Consider the following 19,699-nt stretch of genomic DNA (forward strand, 5'->3'; position numbering starts at 1 on the left):
GTGCTGGCTGAATCCCAGACTATCAGACCTCTTTGGTTACCTCGCATAACAAGTGGCAGCATTAAATCAACCCACTTTCTTATAACGGCTTGTGTACACCAGGCTTTTTCGGTTTCAAGAAAGTAAATGCCAGATACACATTCAATCTTATCTTTCTTGCCCTTACTGATGATTAGAGGTGTGGCTTTCTTTCCATCCAAACGAATTGCCAAAACACAGGTGACCCGTGCACTTTCATAGCCAGTGGTGGGAATGTAGATTGATGTTGCACCCCTGTGATGAATTGTTGTTTGAGATCCTTGTCCCATAAACACTGCAGTTTCATCCATAGCAATCATATTGCAGGTTTGGTACTTGGAAATGTCGATCCTGTCAATAAAGGACTTGAATGCAAGTGCACGTTTAATAGCTTCAGCATCTTCCAGCTTAAACAGTGTTGTTGATCTTCTTAGGGACAGTTCATACCGTTGAAGGAAACCGTCCAACCAGTGTTGTGATGCTTTGAATCCTTCTGAGACCATTTCAAACTCTGGTGCCATTGAAAGGGCAAATGCTTGAATATCAGCCCTGCGCACAACCAAGGCCTTTGCTCTCCTGTCAGCAATCCATTCACCAATGAGGATCTCCAAGTCAGGATATAAGGGCTGCCGACCTGATCCAGACCTGCGCTTTTTCCCTTTTCCCTCATCCACCTGTTGATTGAGGTTATTATAATCTGCTCTCCATTTTCTGACCATTCGAAGATCCAAAAGTTTTTCTTTACAGAAAACTGCAAGATTCTTGCCATGTGACTCCTCTACAATTGCTTTCTTATACTCAACAGTATAGCTCTTCCTTTTTGTACTCATGTCTGGGGGTCAAAACAGACAGAATAATAAAATTATGACCATCAGTCCTTCTTTTCACTCCATCATGCCCCCTGAGTTCTTCTTTTTTCCTCCATCATGCCCTTTTTATCCTCCATCATGCCCCTTCACTCCCACTTACATACCGGGTTTTTATGTTGTCCTGCCTCAGCTCTCCTCCGCGGCACTGCTCTCAATGGCACCAGCAAGCAAATCACTGGGGAAGAACAGGATGACGTGCTCATTGCTGAAGCTCTGATTGGATGCAGCTCGGAGCGTGGCGTGCGTTTCACCGGGGGGGGGGGGGGGGGGGGGATAAAGAGGGTACCGTAATGTAGCGTGTAGCGCAGGGGATCACCTTCACTACAGTAGCAATCTCAATAGGGCTTATTTTCAGGGGAGGGCTTATTTTAGAGGAATCTTACACAGTAAGGGGAGGGCTTATTTTTGGGATAGGTCTTATTATCAGGGAAACACGGTATCAAACCTTGAATGAAAAATTTTGATACAAAGATCTTTTCTTATTCAAATTCTGTGTTTTTCACTGTTCATTCCTGATGCTTTCCTTATCTGTACCTCCTCACTTTCCTGACTTCCTCCAAGCTCCAGATAAAACCCCATCTTCTGCCTTTTCTAATCCTGCTTAATGTTAACACCTTCCTCTATTACTTATCCTGTTCTATCTTGTTTGTTCATAATCGTTTGCATCTCATCTCCCCCATTAGACTGTGAGCTCCTTGAGAGTAGGAATTTTTTTTTTACCTTTCTTTATATACAGGACAATTAGCATGGCATCTGTCAGTCAAATATTTATTAAGCACATACTATATACCAAGAACACCAGGGATGCAAGAAAAGAAAGGCAAAAGACAGCCTCTGCTCTTGAGGACCTCACCTTGTCATTAAAGGTCACTAAAGGTGACAATGTAAGCTTAACATACATTAACAACATAACAAGTATGTACAAATAAATATAAAAGGAAATAATAAATGGAGGGAAGGCACCAGAACAAAGAGGGATTGGGAACAGCTTCATGTAAAAGGTGGCACACAGAAGGTGCTTAATAAATGCTTGTTGGCAACCCCAAATCTATGATCCTGCCCCAAAGTCAGCATTTGCTTGAGTCAATGGTGAGGACTCAGTCACATTCTTGTCCGATCTCCTTGCAATGTATGGTGCACCCATGATCACAGAATCATAGTCTTAGAGCTAAAGTAAATTTAGCAGTCATCTAGTCATCCCCCCCCCAATTTTACAGATGAGGAATCTGAGGTTAACCTCTCAACTGGCTGGTTAACTGGCACATAGTGGGGTGCTTAATAAGTCGAATGGGTTAAAGGTATATTTTGTTGGCCATAAGACAAAGGTAGAAAAGCTACCTGACCCATAAAAGAATGGGACATGTGACTTGGGCCTCATTAATGCTATGTTCTAACCATGCAATATTAATGTATCAAATGGAATTTCTCTTATGGGGGAGGGAACAAGTAAAAAATCAATACACTAAAGTGCATAAAATCTATAGTACTATACTTGTTGCCCCTGGAGGGCTGGTGTAAAAAGAATCCCTAGGACTGTTATTGTATTTCAACCTTTTTGCCCATCTGAAACTGTTTAATTTATTTTTAACCAAGTCTCCCCATTTCTAGAGTAAGATGCTAGTAACAATCTGGGCATGAACCAACGTGCTGTTTGGTCTGTCCCTGCAATTTTCTATACTTATCTTGCCTCTCTCCTTCTCTGGGCACTCTTGGTGTTTGGGGAAATGATTTTGTGAAACTTGATAAATTGCTAGGGAAAACATTTCCTTGGATAATGGTGTGCCTGACACCTTAAACATCTGAAAACTCTCAGAGTCATTAGATCGCAGGTAGGAGAGGTCAGATGATGTCTCTGGAGATGTATCCTATTAGCTGATTTTAAGCGAGATGATGTATGAGGTTGGGGGGTGGAGGGAAAGCAGGAGGCTGTAGTAGCTGAATTCTAAACAGATACTCAGAAGGAATTTCAATAAAAATAGTCTATGTAGTCCCTGCTCTTGTCAAAGTGGAGAGAAATGAAATGATTTTTCAAGGAAAGGATTCAGCCTATTCAGAAAGATTTTCATATGAAATCCTAACCACCTTTTAAACAAATCCTTTTAATTAAATTTCCATTAAACTGATAGTGCATTGCATTTCTGTGTTGTACCAAATTAACCAATGCCAGCTATCAGGTCCTTGCTGACTTTTTCAGATATGCGCTTACAAATCAGGCCAAAGAAAGCAATATTATTGTTCCTTTTTATATTCAGAAAAATATCGACATCTGTCAAGTTTGAAGAAAAAAAAATCTTCTCCCCAAAGTCCCATTCATGATCATAAAATGGAAGATTTGGAAGTACTTCAGTGACCATCTGGTCCAACCTCCTCATTTTACAGATGAGTAAACTGAGGCCCAGAGAGAAATAATTTGAACAAAGTAACAAAGGAAGTGGAAGACTTGAGGGAGCCTCCAGGAGCCATCTAGCTAAAGTGTGATTCCAAGTCCCAACTCCTCTAGTAACTCCTTGTGATTTAAGGCCAGCCAATGCATCTTTCTAAGCTCAGTTAAAGCCAAACCAGAAAAACATTTAATAATGTTTGTGTGTGCATGTATATGTATACACACATACGTATTACACACGTGATACACACTATATGCATAGAGAGACACACTATATACATGCATACACACATACACCCATATCCAACAGAGGTCGTTCAGTCCCTGCTTTAAGACCTCCAAGGAAGAGGAGAAAACCGCTACCTCTCAAGGTAGGTGTGTCCAAGTAGAAACGCTTTTGAACAGCTATAATTTTTAAGAAGCTTCTCCTGACATCACATCTAAGTTTGCCTCTGAGTAACTTCGAACCTGGTTCTGCCCTCTGTGCCAAACAAAACAATTCTATTTACTCTTCCATAGGACAGCCCTTTGAATACTTAAAGACTGCTCTCCTGTCCCTTGAGCTGACTCTTCTCCAGCTAAATGTCCCCTTCTCCTTCAACTAAGCATAACATGGCGGTTGACTCAGTCTGCTTTTCAGGTTTAAAGTGAAGTCTTGGGAGGCATCTAACCATTGTGGAGAAAAGTCCAAAAAGGCATGAGAAGCCAAACTACTCTTGAGATCTGCAGTTTCCCCACTTCCCATCTCTGTCCTGGCCACAGACAGTTTCCAGGCCCTATCTCATTTCCTGGCTATTTTCTAATATGGTTTTGATATATTAGAAGAAACACTAGAAGTTAAGTCGAGGCAATGTGGGTCCAAGTTCCAACTCCTCTACTAAGTCCTTGTGATTTAAGGCCAGCCAATGCATCTTTCTAAGCTCAGTCCTTTCAACTGTAAAAATATGGGACTTGGACTAAATGATCTCTTAGGGCCCTCCTCTAATGATTTGGATAGAAAACTCTAATAAGTACACATAAATATACATCACTTCAACTCAACAAATACAATAAATGATAAAAAAAAAAACCGTTTCAGGTCCATACTATGGGAAGTTAAGGGAGGGAAACACAGGGCAAGTAGAAAATGAAATGAAGAGGGAGACAGAAGAAGATAAAAAGGGAATTGCAGAATCTTAGAGTTGGAAGGGATATCAGAAATGATCTGGAGAACTTCTTGGATGTAGGAATTTCTTCTACTTTATTATCGGCAGTTTCTGTTTGAACACTTTCTAGGACAGGTAGCTCATTACTTTGAATAGTTGGTCAAGTGTTAGAAAATCCTCTGTTCTGAGTCAGAATGTACTTTCCTTTAAGTTCTACCCATTAATGCTAAGTAAAAGACTCAGTTTACTTCCTAGAGCCCTTTAAAACACTCGAAGACAAGGGGCGGCCAGGTAGCACAGCAAGTAAGAGCACCAGCTCCAGTGTTGAGAAGACCTGGAGATCGAATCCCGGGCTCAGACACTTAGCACCCACCCAGAAACACCTGGCCGTGTAACCTTGAGCAAGTTACTTAACCCCAATTGCTTAGGGGCGGCCAGGTGGCTCAGCGAGTAAGAGCACAGGCTCCAATGTCGGGATGACCTGGATCAAATCCGGGCTCAGATACTCAGCACCACACCCAGAAATAACTGGCCGTGTAACCTTGAGCAAGTTACTTAACCCCGATTGCTTTAAAAAAAAAAAACACTTGAAGACAGCTGTCATATGCACATTAAGGCTTCTCTTCTAAGCTATACACCCCCACATTTCCTCAGTGGATTCTTGTATGATCCTTCATGCTTTTTAAACCTCTCTGCATCCTGGTCTCCTTACTCTGAAAACTCTTGCCTCGGCAGCCTTCTTAAAATATGGCACTAAGAAATGGTCAAGTGTGGCCAAAGGCTCCAGACATATGTGACCAGGGCCCAGCAGAGGCAAATGAATGGTTCCATCCGAGTCACTGATATAGACATCATACTCCTATTAATTCAGCCTAAGATTATGTAAGCTTTGCTGGCTGCTGCATTACATTGTTGGTTTATAATGAGCTCATCATCAGCTAAAATCCCCAAGTCAATTCACACGAACTATTCTTCTGACAGATTTCCCCCATCTAGTATTTATGTAATTGATTTTTTTAAAAACCTAAATGCAGGGTTTTACAGTTAAATTACATCTTGTTGATTTCAGCCCATTGTTCCTGCCTATCACGATCTATAGTGCAATGGGAAAAGCTGGGGAGTGGAATCAGAAGGCTTGGAAGTCAGGAAACTTGGGTTCTACTCCTGGCTCCACAAATAACTTGCTGTTTGACCTTAGCTGGGCAAGGCAATTAACCTCTCTGAGCTAATTTCCTTGGCTATAACACGATGGACTATCCAAGGTTGACACCACAAATTCTGGCTGTTATTCAGGGTATTTGCTTTTTTTCTCCTAGTTTTCTAGACTGGCCTTCTCTTGGTTTTCCATACACAACACCCCATTTCCCATCCCCAGGCCTTTTCACCGACTTGCCCCTCTTGCCTGGAATGTCCTCTTTACACAGGACCTCTCTTTTCCTTCTGGGTCACAGCTCAGGCTGGACCATTGTAGCAGCAAGCACCCCAAGCGTCCTCAGGGTTTGCCGCCAATACAGGTTCTTGGATCTGCTTTGATAAAGGAAAGCAACTCAAAATGGGTTAACAAGTTTACTTTAATCAGTCAGACCATATATCGTTTACCTTGTTCAGGGCAAAAAGGTCAGCACCCCAACTTCAAAATATACAGACAGAATTATCAAGACAGAAACAGATCAAGTAGACAGATTTCCAAACTGTCCAACCATTACATCCATACCAAATCAGCATCTGGGTTTTTCAAAGCCGGGGGACTCTCAACAACGGCTTCCCAGAATTCAGAACAAATCACAGAACACTTCTCAAAGTGAGTCCCAAAACAAAGCTACACATCAGGGCTTATATAGCCTTCTCCTGGCTCAGAGAATGTAACAACCTTATTGACTCACTGGCCAATCAAGAAGTATTTACTGAAAAACAAGCCTCCCACCCAAGGCTTCAGGTGCACTTTAGCCTAGGGGCAGGGAAGATCTTCCAAATTTGCATTTCCATTACACCATCTGCATGAAGCCTTTCTGGATCTCCCCAACTGCTAGTCCCCTCCTTTCCAATATGTTGTGTTTAACTGAATTGCATTTATTCTCAGTATATTTATATATGTACTTGTTATCTTCCCCATTCCTCATGAGTGAGGAAGGCTTCATTCTTTAAACTGGCATCCTTGGCACCTAACTCAGTGCCTGACACAGAACAAGAAATTTGGTAAGCATACCTATATCCAAGTTACTGTTGTCAACCAGCACGGGGCCAAGATTAGTGCCCAATGGCATGCCACTAGACATCTCCCTTTGGAAGATCAATGTAAAATTTATCACTCTGTCATTTCTACCTTTTTACTTCAAAAAATTCAGGCATTTACCTATTGCTAATTTTCTAGCATATCTCCCATTTTCTAATATATAAAGGTATATAAAATATAAAAAGACAGAAAAAAGCTTTTGTGGAGAGACATTTTTTAGAAGATTGTCACTAAAAGCCTTTAAAATTATGTTACATTTTGGCAACTACTGACAGCAAGCTAGATAAAATTAAATAGAGGTCTAGCTGAGGCTCATGGGAGTCCTCATTCTTGGTACCCACAAAAACAAATTATGAACAGGATATATTTGTATAAAAGTGTGAAGATAGTGTAACTTTTCTGCATTCTCCCTATTCTAGGATAGGCTTGATTCAGGCCATTGCCCTGATAGTTTAGATCTGGTATTGGAACAAAATGAGACAATCATATATCATTCAATGACCACCAAAACAACAAAAAGAATTACTTAGGTATAGTAAAAGGATATTCAACAAAGATATCTGTTGAGGATATCTCAAATTCATTTAGCAGAGTAGACCTCAGCTAAGCATAACTTAGCAAGCCTGAATCATTCATTGTGGTCCAGCGCTCCTTCCTTCCTTTCTTCCTCTCTTCCTTCCTTCCTCCCTTCTTTCCTCAGTGGTTAGTCACTGACCAATCCCAGGACTGACCGCTATGGGACCTCTGAACTATTCCTTTTCTGATCCAGGCTTGTTCACCTTTCCTTCCTCACTCCCTCTGTCTTGCCATATTGATGCCAGATTCGTGAAGCTTAAGCCCACTGCAAGTTCTGAACTTTCAAGCTCAAGGAATCTGCCAGACTCACCTCCCCCGGGGGAAGCTGAGATTACAGATGTTCCACCATGCCCAGCTCAAGGTCAAGCTTTATCAGTAAATGTCCACCCCTGGCAAACCTGTCCTGCTTAGGACACACTCCTCCATCTAAAGATGACCCAGTTATTCTCTCTCCCCTAGCCCCTGGCACTGCTCTTGTAAAACAGAAACTCAATGACAATTTCAGCTAATTTCATATAAGCAAAATTGTACTACACAAAATCAGAACTTTCAGATTTTTTTTCACTGCTCACACTCAGCAGGCATATCGTGCTTTGGGTGGAGGTGGGGAGAAAAAAAAGCATTAATAAGATCATCAGGTCTATTCAAAACATGATAGGCCACTGGGCTATTAGAACAGCCTGCAGACTGGCCTCCTGGCCTCAAGACTCTCCCCAGCCCAGTCCATTGTTCACCTAGCTATCAAAATGATCTTCCTAGAAAACAGGTATGATTCTCCATCGTTGTTTACATGGCGTCTCGCCTATTGGAATGTGACTCCTGCCTCCCCCAACCTACCGACCCCCCTTTTTAGTATTCCCAGTGCTTTGTATCCTGAAGTGTTTGCTGACAGAAAATGTCCCTACTCTGTATACCAGCTTTCAAACCCACAGCCTCCACTCTCCTGTCCTTCCTGACTCCTGGGCCACTGGAGCCCACGCCTGGGAAGAGGGAAGCCATTCAGCTCTACAATGCCTGGACCATGAAACCTCATCTTCAACCAGCCATTTTCCAGGCTGTAGTGCCTGTCTCCATTCTTCCCCCTCCCCATCGCCTGAGAATAGTGATCACATCAACAACACCTCTGCCTCTGGAAAGGCAAGTCAGCAGGAGAGTCAATTGTTCCACTCAAGTCCCTTCCCTGGTCACCATTCCTCCTTAGGTGTGATCATCATCAGAACAGAATGTAAGCTCCCTGAAGGTAGGGGATTAGAGCCTGACCTGTGATAAGAGCATAGTAAATGCCTTTTCATTCATTTATGGTAAACCCTTAAAATGTGCTTGTAAATCATTCGGGCATTCTCAAGCCATTCCTGAAAAACAATGCCTCTGACTGGCAGGCAACCACCTGAACACGCGGCCACACACCTATATAAAACAAATAACCTCTTTCCACACTGTACCCAACCTAACCTCTAACCTCTCAAAACCACCGGGCACCATTTCTCCAGCTACAGAAAAATAGCTGATGTCAAGTCAAAGAGAATTTATTAAACACCTCTGATGTGCCAGATACTGGGCTGATGCTTCCCACAGAACTGCAATTACTGTACAGGTCTCTCTGCAGCGAGGGGTGATGACAGGGAATGACATCTTCCCAGGAATGGGAAATGCCTATTTCTGTTTTTGTCTCAGGCCCATCATTTCCCAGGCTCCTGGACTTTCCCAATAGCCCTTGCAAGCCCCGCTTGATACCAAAGATAAGGAGAGGTCTCCGAGGTAAACTCCTGGGAATATGAAAGAGATGACTTATTTTCCATGTACTAGTGCCCAAGGCTCTGAACCTAAAGGAGACACACAAGGTCATGGAGTTGGGGAAAAAGATGCCTATAGGCAGGCGTACTTAGCTGGAAACCAGCCAGCCCAGACTAACAAACTACACAGAAAGGTGAGTTTGAGAGGCTGCTGCACAACCCCTCCCAAGTGAAGGGGGAGGAGAAGTCTCAGGAGAAAATTGTAGAGGTGTGTCCCTGATGAAGGCTCTACCTGCAGCTACACTTTCAGCCAAGCATTCACTATCCAGTTTAATTCGCTTTATTTACATGTTTTAAAGTCTAGAATATCAACAAAACATTTGTAGCCACTCAATTTCTGAAGTGTAAATATTCACACTGAAAATTCAAAGGCTGCCACTCCTTGGCCCATCTCTTTCAGTTGCTACCTACAAATCAAAGCGTGGTTCACTGTTTTGTTGATTTTGTAGATTTAAAAATTATAAATAAGGCTAAATTACAAAGTGAATGCAAACTTATTTCTTGTAGTGGGATGTCAGGGAGCCTGATTGTTAAATATTACCAGTTATTACCACAGGATGGTAGAGTTAAAGCTGGGAAAGATCTTAAGAGTCCATTTAGTCTGACCCCCTCAGTTCATAGAGGAAACTGAGGCCTAAAGAGGTGATGGAAGATTCAAACTCAGGTCTTCCTGACTGCAAGCCTACCACTAAATCCACTTCACCACCCACCAGCCAAGACATCACTGCAGAGAAGGCATCAATACTTATCTTCATTTGGCCCTGGGATCCAATTCTAAGATAGCTCTAGGAGTCTATCAGAATCCTGGAAATTCCCCATTTTCCCTTGTCAACTCCCAAGAAGTAGAACTTTTCCATTAGCCATGGGCTGCTGTCCTTCACAAGACACTGAACGACAGACCTCCAGCAGTAGAGAAAGGGACCCTGCTCTGAAAGAATGACTTGCTCAGACTCTTCTACCACCAAATTTTGCTTCATTTTTAAGGGCAAGACCAAGGAAAGTGATGCAGGGATGCTTTGGGAGAAAGTAAACAGCCAAATTGAATGGCTCTAGCAAACAAATCAAGAGAACAGCTGAAGGCAGAGTGCACACGGTTCCATGGGCTTTCACCCTTCATTGGGCCTCATTAAGAAGCTTAATGTCTTCTGTGGGGAAGATTTCCTAATAAAATGATAGAAAATACATTACAGACGCATGAAGCTAATAGAGAACTGAGTGATTTGCTTAAGCTTGGGTGCACATGCCTGGTTTTCTTTCAGCAAAGAAACTTTTTCCCCCCAGGGAGGTAAAATGGGGTTCCCAGATTGGATTCCCCAATATCCTCTGCTGAATCCTAGGCTAGCTATGAGAACCCTCTCTGGGGCAGTCCTGCTTCTCATTATCCGAAGCACTGCACCTACATCTCAGGAAAGTCACAAAGTAGGCCCAGGAAGGAGGGTCTTTCAAAAACTGTGCATGGCTTCAGGGCTAATTCTTGTGCTGAGGAGAACAGAAATGAGTTAGAATAATAAATTGGGAAAGGGGAAGGGAGAGATTTCTTTTTCAGAAGGCTGCAGTCTGGAAGAGCTGGGTTCTCTGCAAGCTTCTGGCTCCAGGCATTTGGACTGTGAGACTTCAGTGGCCCTGGATAGCTGGCTCTCTCTCTTCTGTACAGAGTGGCATGATGAAAGTATTTGAATTGAACAACTCTCTTCCTGTCCTTGTCTTCTGGTCTCAGTACCTCTGTAGCAGCACCAGGGCTCCCTGAGGAGTAGCCACTGCCCTCTGACCAGTGACTTTCCCACACACTGGCCTGAACAGCTCTGGGTAAGAGCTTGGGTGGGTGGTTGGCTTGGTATAACTGTCACAGGGATGTTTCCAGTTTCACGCTTAATAGTTAGCTGGACTCTGGGAAGGGGGAGAGAGAGAGGATGGACACAGTTGAGGAGTTGTTATCTTTCTGAAATTGGAGAGATAAAAGGCTCAATGAATTACAGGGAACCATCTCTGGGAGATGAGTTCTTAATACCAGTTTGGGGATTTGCCTTTAAATGGAGAGAGCTAGAAAGTTTAGAATTCCCAAGCAGGAATTAGGACAGTCTAGATTTTAATTCTTGCTGGGCTCCTGAAGTCTGAGGTGACCCTGGCTGACTTTGGCGATTACCACCTTCTCCTTTGGTCAAAGAGTTCTAAAACAATAGCCATACCTTGTAGGAATGTTTAAATCGATAAATTAATGTGCATGTATAAAAAACATACACCTTACATTCATACGTAAAATAATCCTTACATTGTATATAACATAATTTCTATATTTACATAAAACAAAATCTTTATATTTTATGCATGGACAAATATGAAAACATTTTATTTGCACATATACATATATAAAAATAAATATGCATATAAATATGTATATATGTATGTATACACACATATACACATATATATGATAAGAGGTTTACCTTTTACATATAATATTTACTACAAGCAAGAAGATTATGGAGTTGCAACCTAATTGTCTCCCCTCTCCCATATCCTGCAGGTAAGTTTACATGCACAGGGTCTCCTTGAGAGAGACATATATAATTCTATGGTGGTAGGCATACCCACATGTGCATTGCTAAAGGATTCTTCAAAAGCATTCCATGCTTCTTCCCACCGTAGGTAACTCACAAAAAGATCTCATTTATTATCTCATTTATGCTAAAATATAATTGTGAACTATTTAACAAAATAAATAGAACACAAGTAGTGTTACTATGTGGTTGTCTAAGTCAGTATGTGGCAGATATGGTTTTAATGGACCCCATCTATATTTGAATTTGACACCACTGCAGTAGCCCATGCCTGGAGAGTGCCTCTAACCTGAGAAGCCCAGGACAAATGTTTCCTTTGCTTTCTTGCTCATCTGCCCTTGCTGGAGCCTCTCTATCCCCTTTCTCCCACAGAATATTCATGGAGACATCCTTCGATTTTCATGGAGATGAATTGCATGCATGATTCCAATCAATCTGGATATATCAGACAGTAGTGAACTCTAAAGTTGAAGTTCCACCTTATGACTGAGTTAAGAACTTGTTCATCTCCCTAGCTACAAATCCCATTGGGTGTGAGGTGCAAAAAGGCCAGGACAAGAGTATCAGAAATAAATGAATGAACTCGTACAACTTTAATTAGCTATGAATCAGCCTGACCATACTATCAAGCCATCCACATTTCACTATCTTATCCAGAAGGACATTAATGAAATTTTTTTCAAATGCTTCATGAAATCAAGAAATGCAGACTCTCTGTACCAAATCTACCAACTCAGTAATCCTATTAAAAAGAAAATGACATTAGCTTAGCATGAATTGTTCTTATTGAATCCATACTGGCTCTTGGTGATCACCTCATTCTAGTCTAAATGTTCACGGAACACCTATTTGATAGTCCATTCTAGAATCTTGCCAGATTATCTACATCAGATTTACTAGTTAATAACTTCCAGAATCCAATCCTTCTTGCACTTTGAAAACTAAGGCACGGATCACCATGAGGGAAAAATGAGCGAGGAGACGGTGACTTCTGACCACGATAATAGTTATGCACGAGTGCGAGCTGTGGTGATGACCCGGGATGACTCTAGTGGTGGATGGCTACCACTCAGAGGAGGTGGAATGAGCTCTGTCACTGTCTTTAAAGTCCTTCATCAGGAAGAAAATGGCAGCTGTGCTGACTTTATTATTCATGGAGAGCGACTCAGGGACAAAACGGAAACTGATGATGGAAGAAGAAGAAGAGCAGCCCATGTTGGATAATGAGTCTTCCCCCAAAATGGAAATTTTACGTTTAGAACAGTCCCAGAAGACCCTACTCAGTTTGAACATGGACCTTGAAAAGAATCTGCAGAGAATAGACGAGGCAAACCAGTCTCTTCTATTAAAAATTCAAAAGGAAGAAGAAAAGAACAACAGGTTGGAAAGCAAGCTTGCCCGCTTAGCACACTTAGCAGAAGAACAGGAGAGGAAAGAGCAAGAATATACCTTATCTGAAAAGGAGCAGTATTTGAAAGAACTGGATCAGGAAAATTCAAAACTAGAAAAGATCAACGAGGCTCTGACCCAGGGTATAGCAGAGCTTAAGAATCAGCTTTCAGGGAAAACGCATGCGCTCAAAGTACTTGTGCCTGTGGAAGAAAACTTACTGGAATCCCTAGAAGAGGCAAAGATGAAAATACAGCAGGCGAAAAGGAACTGGCCAAGAAATACCAAGAAACCTTCAGGAAGATGGAAGAAGAAGTAGAGAACAGGTTCCTTGAAAGAGAAGTATCAAAAGTCCTAAGTATATCCTCTCAAACAGCAAGGCGAGGGTTAATGCTGGTGGATGACATCCAAAATGACGTGGAGATCTCTGCTGGAAGAAAGAGATGCCTCTTCTGGTACAAGACTCTTGGATATCTCCACTTTATGTTCCTATTGTTCATCAGGCTACAAGGTTACCTGATTTTCCATATAAATTATGTAAATCCAGATCTAATATTGGACACCCTGCCTAAGATACTGTGCCGGAGTACCTTGTGTAGGCTGAGGTGCTTCCTATTGCCACTTTTAACACCGGAAATAGAAGACGTCTTGCCTCACTAACCCCTATATGAGGTGTACTAAAGTGACTGGAAACAAAGTATGACTGAGGTTATGAGCGACAAGTGGCCAGATGGAGGGAAGAAGACTTTGGACAGGAGCTGCTTTCCTGAGGTCTGCTGTCCTGGTGACCTTTCCATCTAAAGTTTTCTCTAATGAGTTCTAATGAGAACTCTAATGAGTTCTCTCCCCGAATAAAGAGTTTTGTTGTTAAAAAAAAAAAAGAAAGAAAACTAAGGCACCACTTCCCAGCAGCCCTCTGGCACCCCTATCTCTTCTATTCTTCATGAAATCTCAGCCATCATAAATAGTGACTCTAAAATTCCACCTGCAGAGTTCCTTCAGTAGCCTGATATAATTTTTATGGGTCTGAAGACCTGAATTTATTTAAATCCTCTAGGAATTCTTTTAGTATTAACTAATCTATCTCCTGCTATAATTTTCCTTATATCTAATTGGTCCTATCCTTCCAGTCTGGAGACCATTTTTCCTGCTAGAGAATGTGAAAGAAAAAGAGAAATTAAGTATTTTGCCTTATGTCCACTATCACTATACCATCTTACACAAACAGGGGCTCTCCTTGTTTTTTCCCTCCTTCAAACATAGCTCATAAAAAACCCTTTTCACTCAATCCTTTGGATTTTTCAAAAGCCTAAACTCAATGTCAGCTTTAACTTTCCTGGAGAAGGATTTCCTATACCAGTGCAGTCAGGAACTTGTTCTTCCATTTGTCATCTTGGATAGTTGCCTAGATACTGAGAAAGTCTGTGACTTGTATCCCTAGCTAGTCCTGAACACAGGTCTTCCTTATGCCAATTCTCTAACCCTTCAGCCACACTGCTTCTCATTCATTCTATTCTTTCTATTTGTGCTTCTTACACGACCCTCCTTTAATCTTTTGTACATCCTTTTAAATCTGAGTTCCTCTGAGAACACGAGACCCAGCTTTACTCATTTCTGTGACTTCATGAGCTCTGGAAAAGCTATGAATCATCCCTCTGCCTCTTAGCACCACCAATTTAGCTCTCACTGGTTTAGTCAACTGCTCCCAAACTTCTATATGTGTCCCTTATGTTAAGAAGTCTAACACTTCCATGATTGTCCCTCATTAATGTGCAAGGAAGCACATGAGCCTGTTGCTATAGGTTGGGCCTCTGGCTGAAGTAGAGTGATTTTCTTGGATGATTCAAAAACAGGACCTGGGAGGAGGGGGTGGAGTGTGAGGGACTATTTTTTTCTCCTTCATCTCTGTTCCCTGGCATGAAGGAGAGCTCAGGATTAGTATGAAATAATAGAGTAGATTTGTAAAGCATGAAAAAAAAACCAAGATAGGAGGCAAAGGGATTCAGACTCAGCAGTGAAAAAAAATTAAATAATAAGCAAGATCTTCAATAATTCAAATTTCTGGATATGTTACCCCACTGCAAAATTTGTTATTTGATCCTGTACAATTGTTTTAACGTCATCCTGAGCTCTCTCTCTTCACCTCAAATCTTTTGTTTCTTTCCTCTCTCCCCAATTCAATTAAACAAAGACACCCACTCCTTATCTTCTGCCACAGGGTCTGGCTGCTCACACAGAATGGCAGGATGCTCAGTTGTCAGCTACAACAACAATCTCTGCCTCTGTAGGGGAGGGAGGCCTCGTCCAGGGCATTCCTCTTAGCTTACAGCAGGCTTACAAACAGATGTCAACCGTGGATTAGGACCCTGGAGCCTTGAAACCCAGCCCCAAAGTGTCTGCTAGCTATTGTGATGGTCCTGGGAAGGCAGGCATAGCAGAGGCAACTGGAGGCAGGTGTACCCAGGGAAAGGTCCCCAGTCAGCTAGACCCTGGTAGTTCAGGTTCTCACTGCAGCTTGCTGAGAACACTGTTGGCTTCCATTTTTCAAACCAGGGAGGTTTGCTTAGGTTGAGTCTACACTTACTTGCAAGATAAAATGGAGAGATAATGAGGTAGATAATTCAGAAAACCCTTGTCTTGGTAATTTAACTGTTTTGGATCTTGCCTCTCCAAGTCAAAGCCTCAGTCTCCACTCTGATTTGTGAGGACAGACACTGGCTTTGAAAGAGATTTAGGAACACACTCTTCTGAGGCTCTGTAGCTCCCCATCTCCTCCATTCTTAGTAGAGGACTGGACTCTTTATTTCCAGGTACCTCAGGACGAGCAGAGCAATAGTGACCTATTGTTTCGGCGGTGGTCCTAAGAAAAAATCAAGGATGACCCAAAGAGAATCCTGATCATCATGGTCCAACTTTAGACATAGGCATGCCCAAGATAAGAATGAAGGTCTGAGACCATATGGTCAGAGGATCAGGCAATCCTTCATTATTGCCACATACTTAAGGGTCTTATGTACCAAAGACTTTGGACAGCTCATAGTACACCCCATGGAGACACACTGCTGTAATGGGAGTCTGAAGATCTTCCCTGCCCCTTGGCTCCTTGATAGGCTTAAGTGACTCTGAGAACTTTCCCTGATTTGAAAATATACTCTGCCCCCAAATAGGCTGAATGTGGTCACATGGAGCCTGTGGAGGGAGGCTTGTTTTTCAGGAATGCCCACACCTTGATACTTTGTGATTGGGCAGTGGGTCAAGAGGGTTGTGACATTCTCTGACCCAGGAGAATGCTATATATACCCTGATGTGAGGTTTTGCTTTGGGGCTCACTTTAGGAAGAGTTGTATGATTTGGCCAGATGAGACTCTGGTTAGCTGTTGAGTCCCCCCGGCTTTGAAACCCCAGATATTGGTGTTTCCCTCTCTGGTAACTGACTAGGTATGGATGTAATGGTCAGACAGCTGGAAGCCCTGTCTGCTAAACTGTGTTATTTTCTGTTGTAACTTCTGTTTATATTCTGTGAAGTTCAGGGTGCTGACTTTTCCCCCTGAACTAGGTAAATGATATATGTTTGATTGATTAAAGTAAGATTGTTAACCCATTTTGAGCTGCTTTCCTTTAGAAAAGCAGATCTAAAAACCTGTGCTAGCAGCCATCCTGGGTATGCTAGGGTGCTTGCTGCTACAACTGCCCAAGCAAATACAATCAAATAGGAACAATCAACCAGAAAAAAGAGTAACCTTTTAGGTACTTTTCTAAAAAAAAAAAAAGCCTCTCACCTGGTTCTCTCACTTTCCATCATTTAAGATTACCAACTCTAAAACTCTAGGAAAACTGGCAGTTGTAGCAAACAAGCCACCATCTTTTTCTGTTCATTTTCTAGTTTATCACTCAAGGCTGTCTCTCACTGTGATGACATTCAAGGACAATGACGTGGTAATGACCTCTGAACTTTCATTTATCTGTGCAACAAATTTATTGAGTTCCCACTAGGTGCTAGGCTATATGCTAGGCATGGGGTGGGGGGAGTCAGTGTACTCAGGAACACAAAGAATAAGAAATGGTCCCTAACCTCACAGACCTTATAGTTTAGTAAAGAAGACATGACATGCAAATAAAAACTTGAGTAGAAGAAAGAACTGAAAGTACAGTAAAAGAAAAACAGAGTTCCACATCAGTTCAGAAGAAAAGATTATTCATACCCCTATATCCCAGCTATTCTCTAGGAGGCAGATTTTAACTCAGCAAAATAAAAAAAAACCCATCTAGCAGTGTAGTATGACAATAATGGGCTCCCTTGCCATGTAGCAATCTTCCTTTCTGAGGAAGTCTTATAACAGAGACTGGATGGCTATCTGGGAAGGTGTTGGAAAAAGTGCTTTTTACCTTGGGTGGAAGGTTGGCCTGGCTGGCCTCATCATCTCTAACCAAAGACAATAAATGTAAATAAACTAAAACTATCTGAAAGAATGGAAATCAGATTCCTTCCTGGAATCTCCAATAGTCACCTGGAGAAATGCAAAAAGATGTAGGACTTATTTCCTAAGAAATCTTCAAGGGGATTCAGGGAAGATCAAGGGAACCTCTGCTGACAAGAAAGACCAGATGCAGATATGTTGTGGAGACAGGGCCCTCGGCAAGAAGGAACCAGCATATAACCTGGTGAGTGCAGAAGTAGTGGGGGTGGAGATGCCTGCTGGCTGTGGGCACTTACAAGAGGACCGAGATCTTGGTTTCGTTTCCAGGCCAGAGGGAAGAACTGACCGAGGATCTGAGGCCAGAGGCACCATCCCCCATATCCTAGGACTAGAGGTGATTACAAAAAACAAGGTGCTACAAATTAAAAAAAAAAAGTGATCAGGCAAAGGAGAAAGAATCCAACCATAGAAAGTTACTATAGGAATAGAGAAGCCTGGGGTTCCTCTTCAGAGGAGGATACTTAAATAAAGAAACCCTCTTCTACTCCAAAGAGTAACATCAAATGGTCACTTGCCCAAAAAAGAATTCATAGAAGAATTTCAAAAGAACTTTGCAAATCAAATGAGACAGAAAAACAAAAACAAAAAAAGAACAATCCAAGAAAAATAAGAAGGTTATGAAAAGAAAGTCAACCAATTAGAAAAGGAGATCCAGAGTCTTAAGGAAGAAAATGACTCTTTGAAAATCAGAACTGGGCAAGGGGAAGGCAGCGAAGTTTTCAAGAGACTAAGAAATAATCAAACAAACATAAAGAATGAAAAAATAGAACAGAATGAGAAACATCTCATAAGGAAAACAACTGATCTGGAGAACAGATCAAGAAGAAAAAAACATAAGAATTATTGTTGAGGGCCAACTCCGGTTAGGCAGGTAGAAGAGGCCAGCTTCTTGCAGCTGCTCCCAGGCCAAGCGGATGCTGGCTCACCACTCTCTGTGAGGTGCAGGGAACAGAGTGCCCTGAATTCCTACTCATCCTGATAGTAGTGATGCAAAGGGAACTAAATACATGTGAAGTGTACAAACCATCCCGTGTGATACAGGAACTAGCTTACTCTGTGAAAGGTATATAAATCCTAACCCTCAGATGAATAAACAACCTTCACTGCTGTGAAGCTCCCGCCTGGCCCATGTCTTCATTTCATGCTCTCCACTTCATCATGGCCACCCCGAGCTAGCCTCAAATAATAATACTATGAAAGCTATGATTAAAAAAAGAATCTTGATACAAGAAATAATTAAATTGTCCTCAGGGTGGCTAGGTGGCACAGTGAATAGAGCACTGGCCCTGGAGTCAGGAGGACCTGAGTTCAAATCTAACCTAAGACACTTCACATACTTACTAGCCATGTGACTTTGGACAAGTCACATAACCCCAATTGCCCTCCAAAAAAAAAGCAAAAAAAATTGTCTGGAAGCATTAGAACAAGAGAGGAAAATAGAAATAGAAAAAATCCACCCGTCACCACCTGAAAGACATCTTATGAGGAAAACCCACAGAAATATCATAGTCAAATTCCAAAACAAGAAAAAACAATTTAAATATAGCAGCGCCACAATTTGAATCACACAAGACCTAGCAGTGTTGATACTGAAAGACCACAGGTCCTGGAATATTGTATACTGAAGAGCAAAAGAATGTGGGTTCTGAACGAATGTACCATACCCAGCAAAGTTAAGCATAATCCTGAATGAAAAAAAGTGAATATTTAATGAATTGTCAAACTTTCAGAATTTTGTTAAAAAAAAAAACCAAACACCTGAAGTTAAGAGAAGATTTGACACAAAGAGCCAAGAGAAATAGAAGGTACATACCAAAGACTAATTACAACCTGAGAGCTAGAAGGCACCTGAGGGAGCATCTTGTCCAACCTCTACCCAAAAGGAGTTATCAGTGTAATGTATATCTCAAATAAACATTCAGTCTCTGCTTGAAGGTCTCCAATGAAGTACAACTAACCACCTCATGCCCACCTTTGCTTGACTGTGAGAGAGACCTAGCACCCTCCTCACTCCCCCTTTGTACTGCTCTAAATGTTAAGGAGTTTTTCCCAATATCAAATACGTCTTTGTCATTTCTGCCTCTAGTTCTTGGGTCTCCTGACTCCCGTTCTTCCCCACCAGAAGAATAAATATAATCCTTGTTTCATGTGACTATACTTCAGATACCTGAATTATCATTTTCTCATCTACCCCCAAGTCTTCATCCCTTCAACAGACTGTCGTAATACATGAACTCAAGGCCTTTCACCATTTAAT

General features: G+C 41.8%; 1 protein-coding gene across 1 annotated transcript; it reads left to right on the forward strand.

The window, feature by feature from the left end:
* The first annotated feature begins 12,530 nt into the window (after positions 1-12,530).
* On the forward strand, positions 12,531-13,854 carry LOC138161592 (transmembrane and coiled-coil domain-containing protein 5A-like). Its single transcript, XM_069088330.1, is given in 2 exon segments — positions 12,531-13,221; positions 13,224-13,854. Coding segments are annotated over 2 exon segments (921 nt in total). The 5' UTR covers positions 12,531-12,701; the 3' UTR covers positions 13,625-13,854.
* Positions 13,855-19,699: the final 5,845 nt, after the last annotated feature.

This window comes from Petaurus breviceps, unplaced genomic scaffold (assembly GCF_028583685.1).
Source record: "Petaurus breviceps papuanus isolate PSGF00001 unplaced genomic scaffold, PetGlider_PUasm1.0 185, whole genome shotgun sequence".
Taxonomy (NCBI): Eukaryota; Metazoa; Chordata; class Mammalia; order Diprotodontia; family Petauridae; genus Petaurus; species Petaurus breviceps.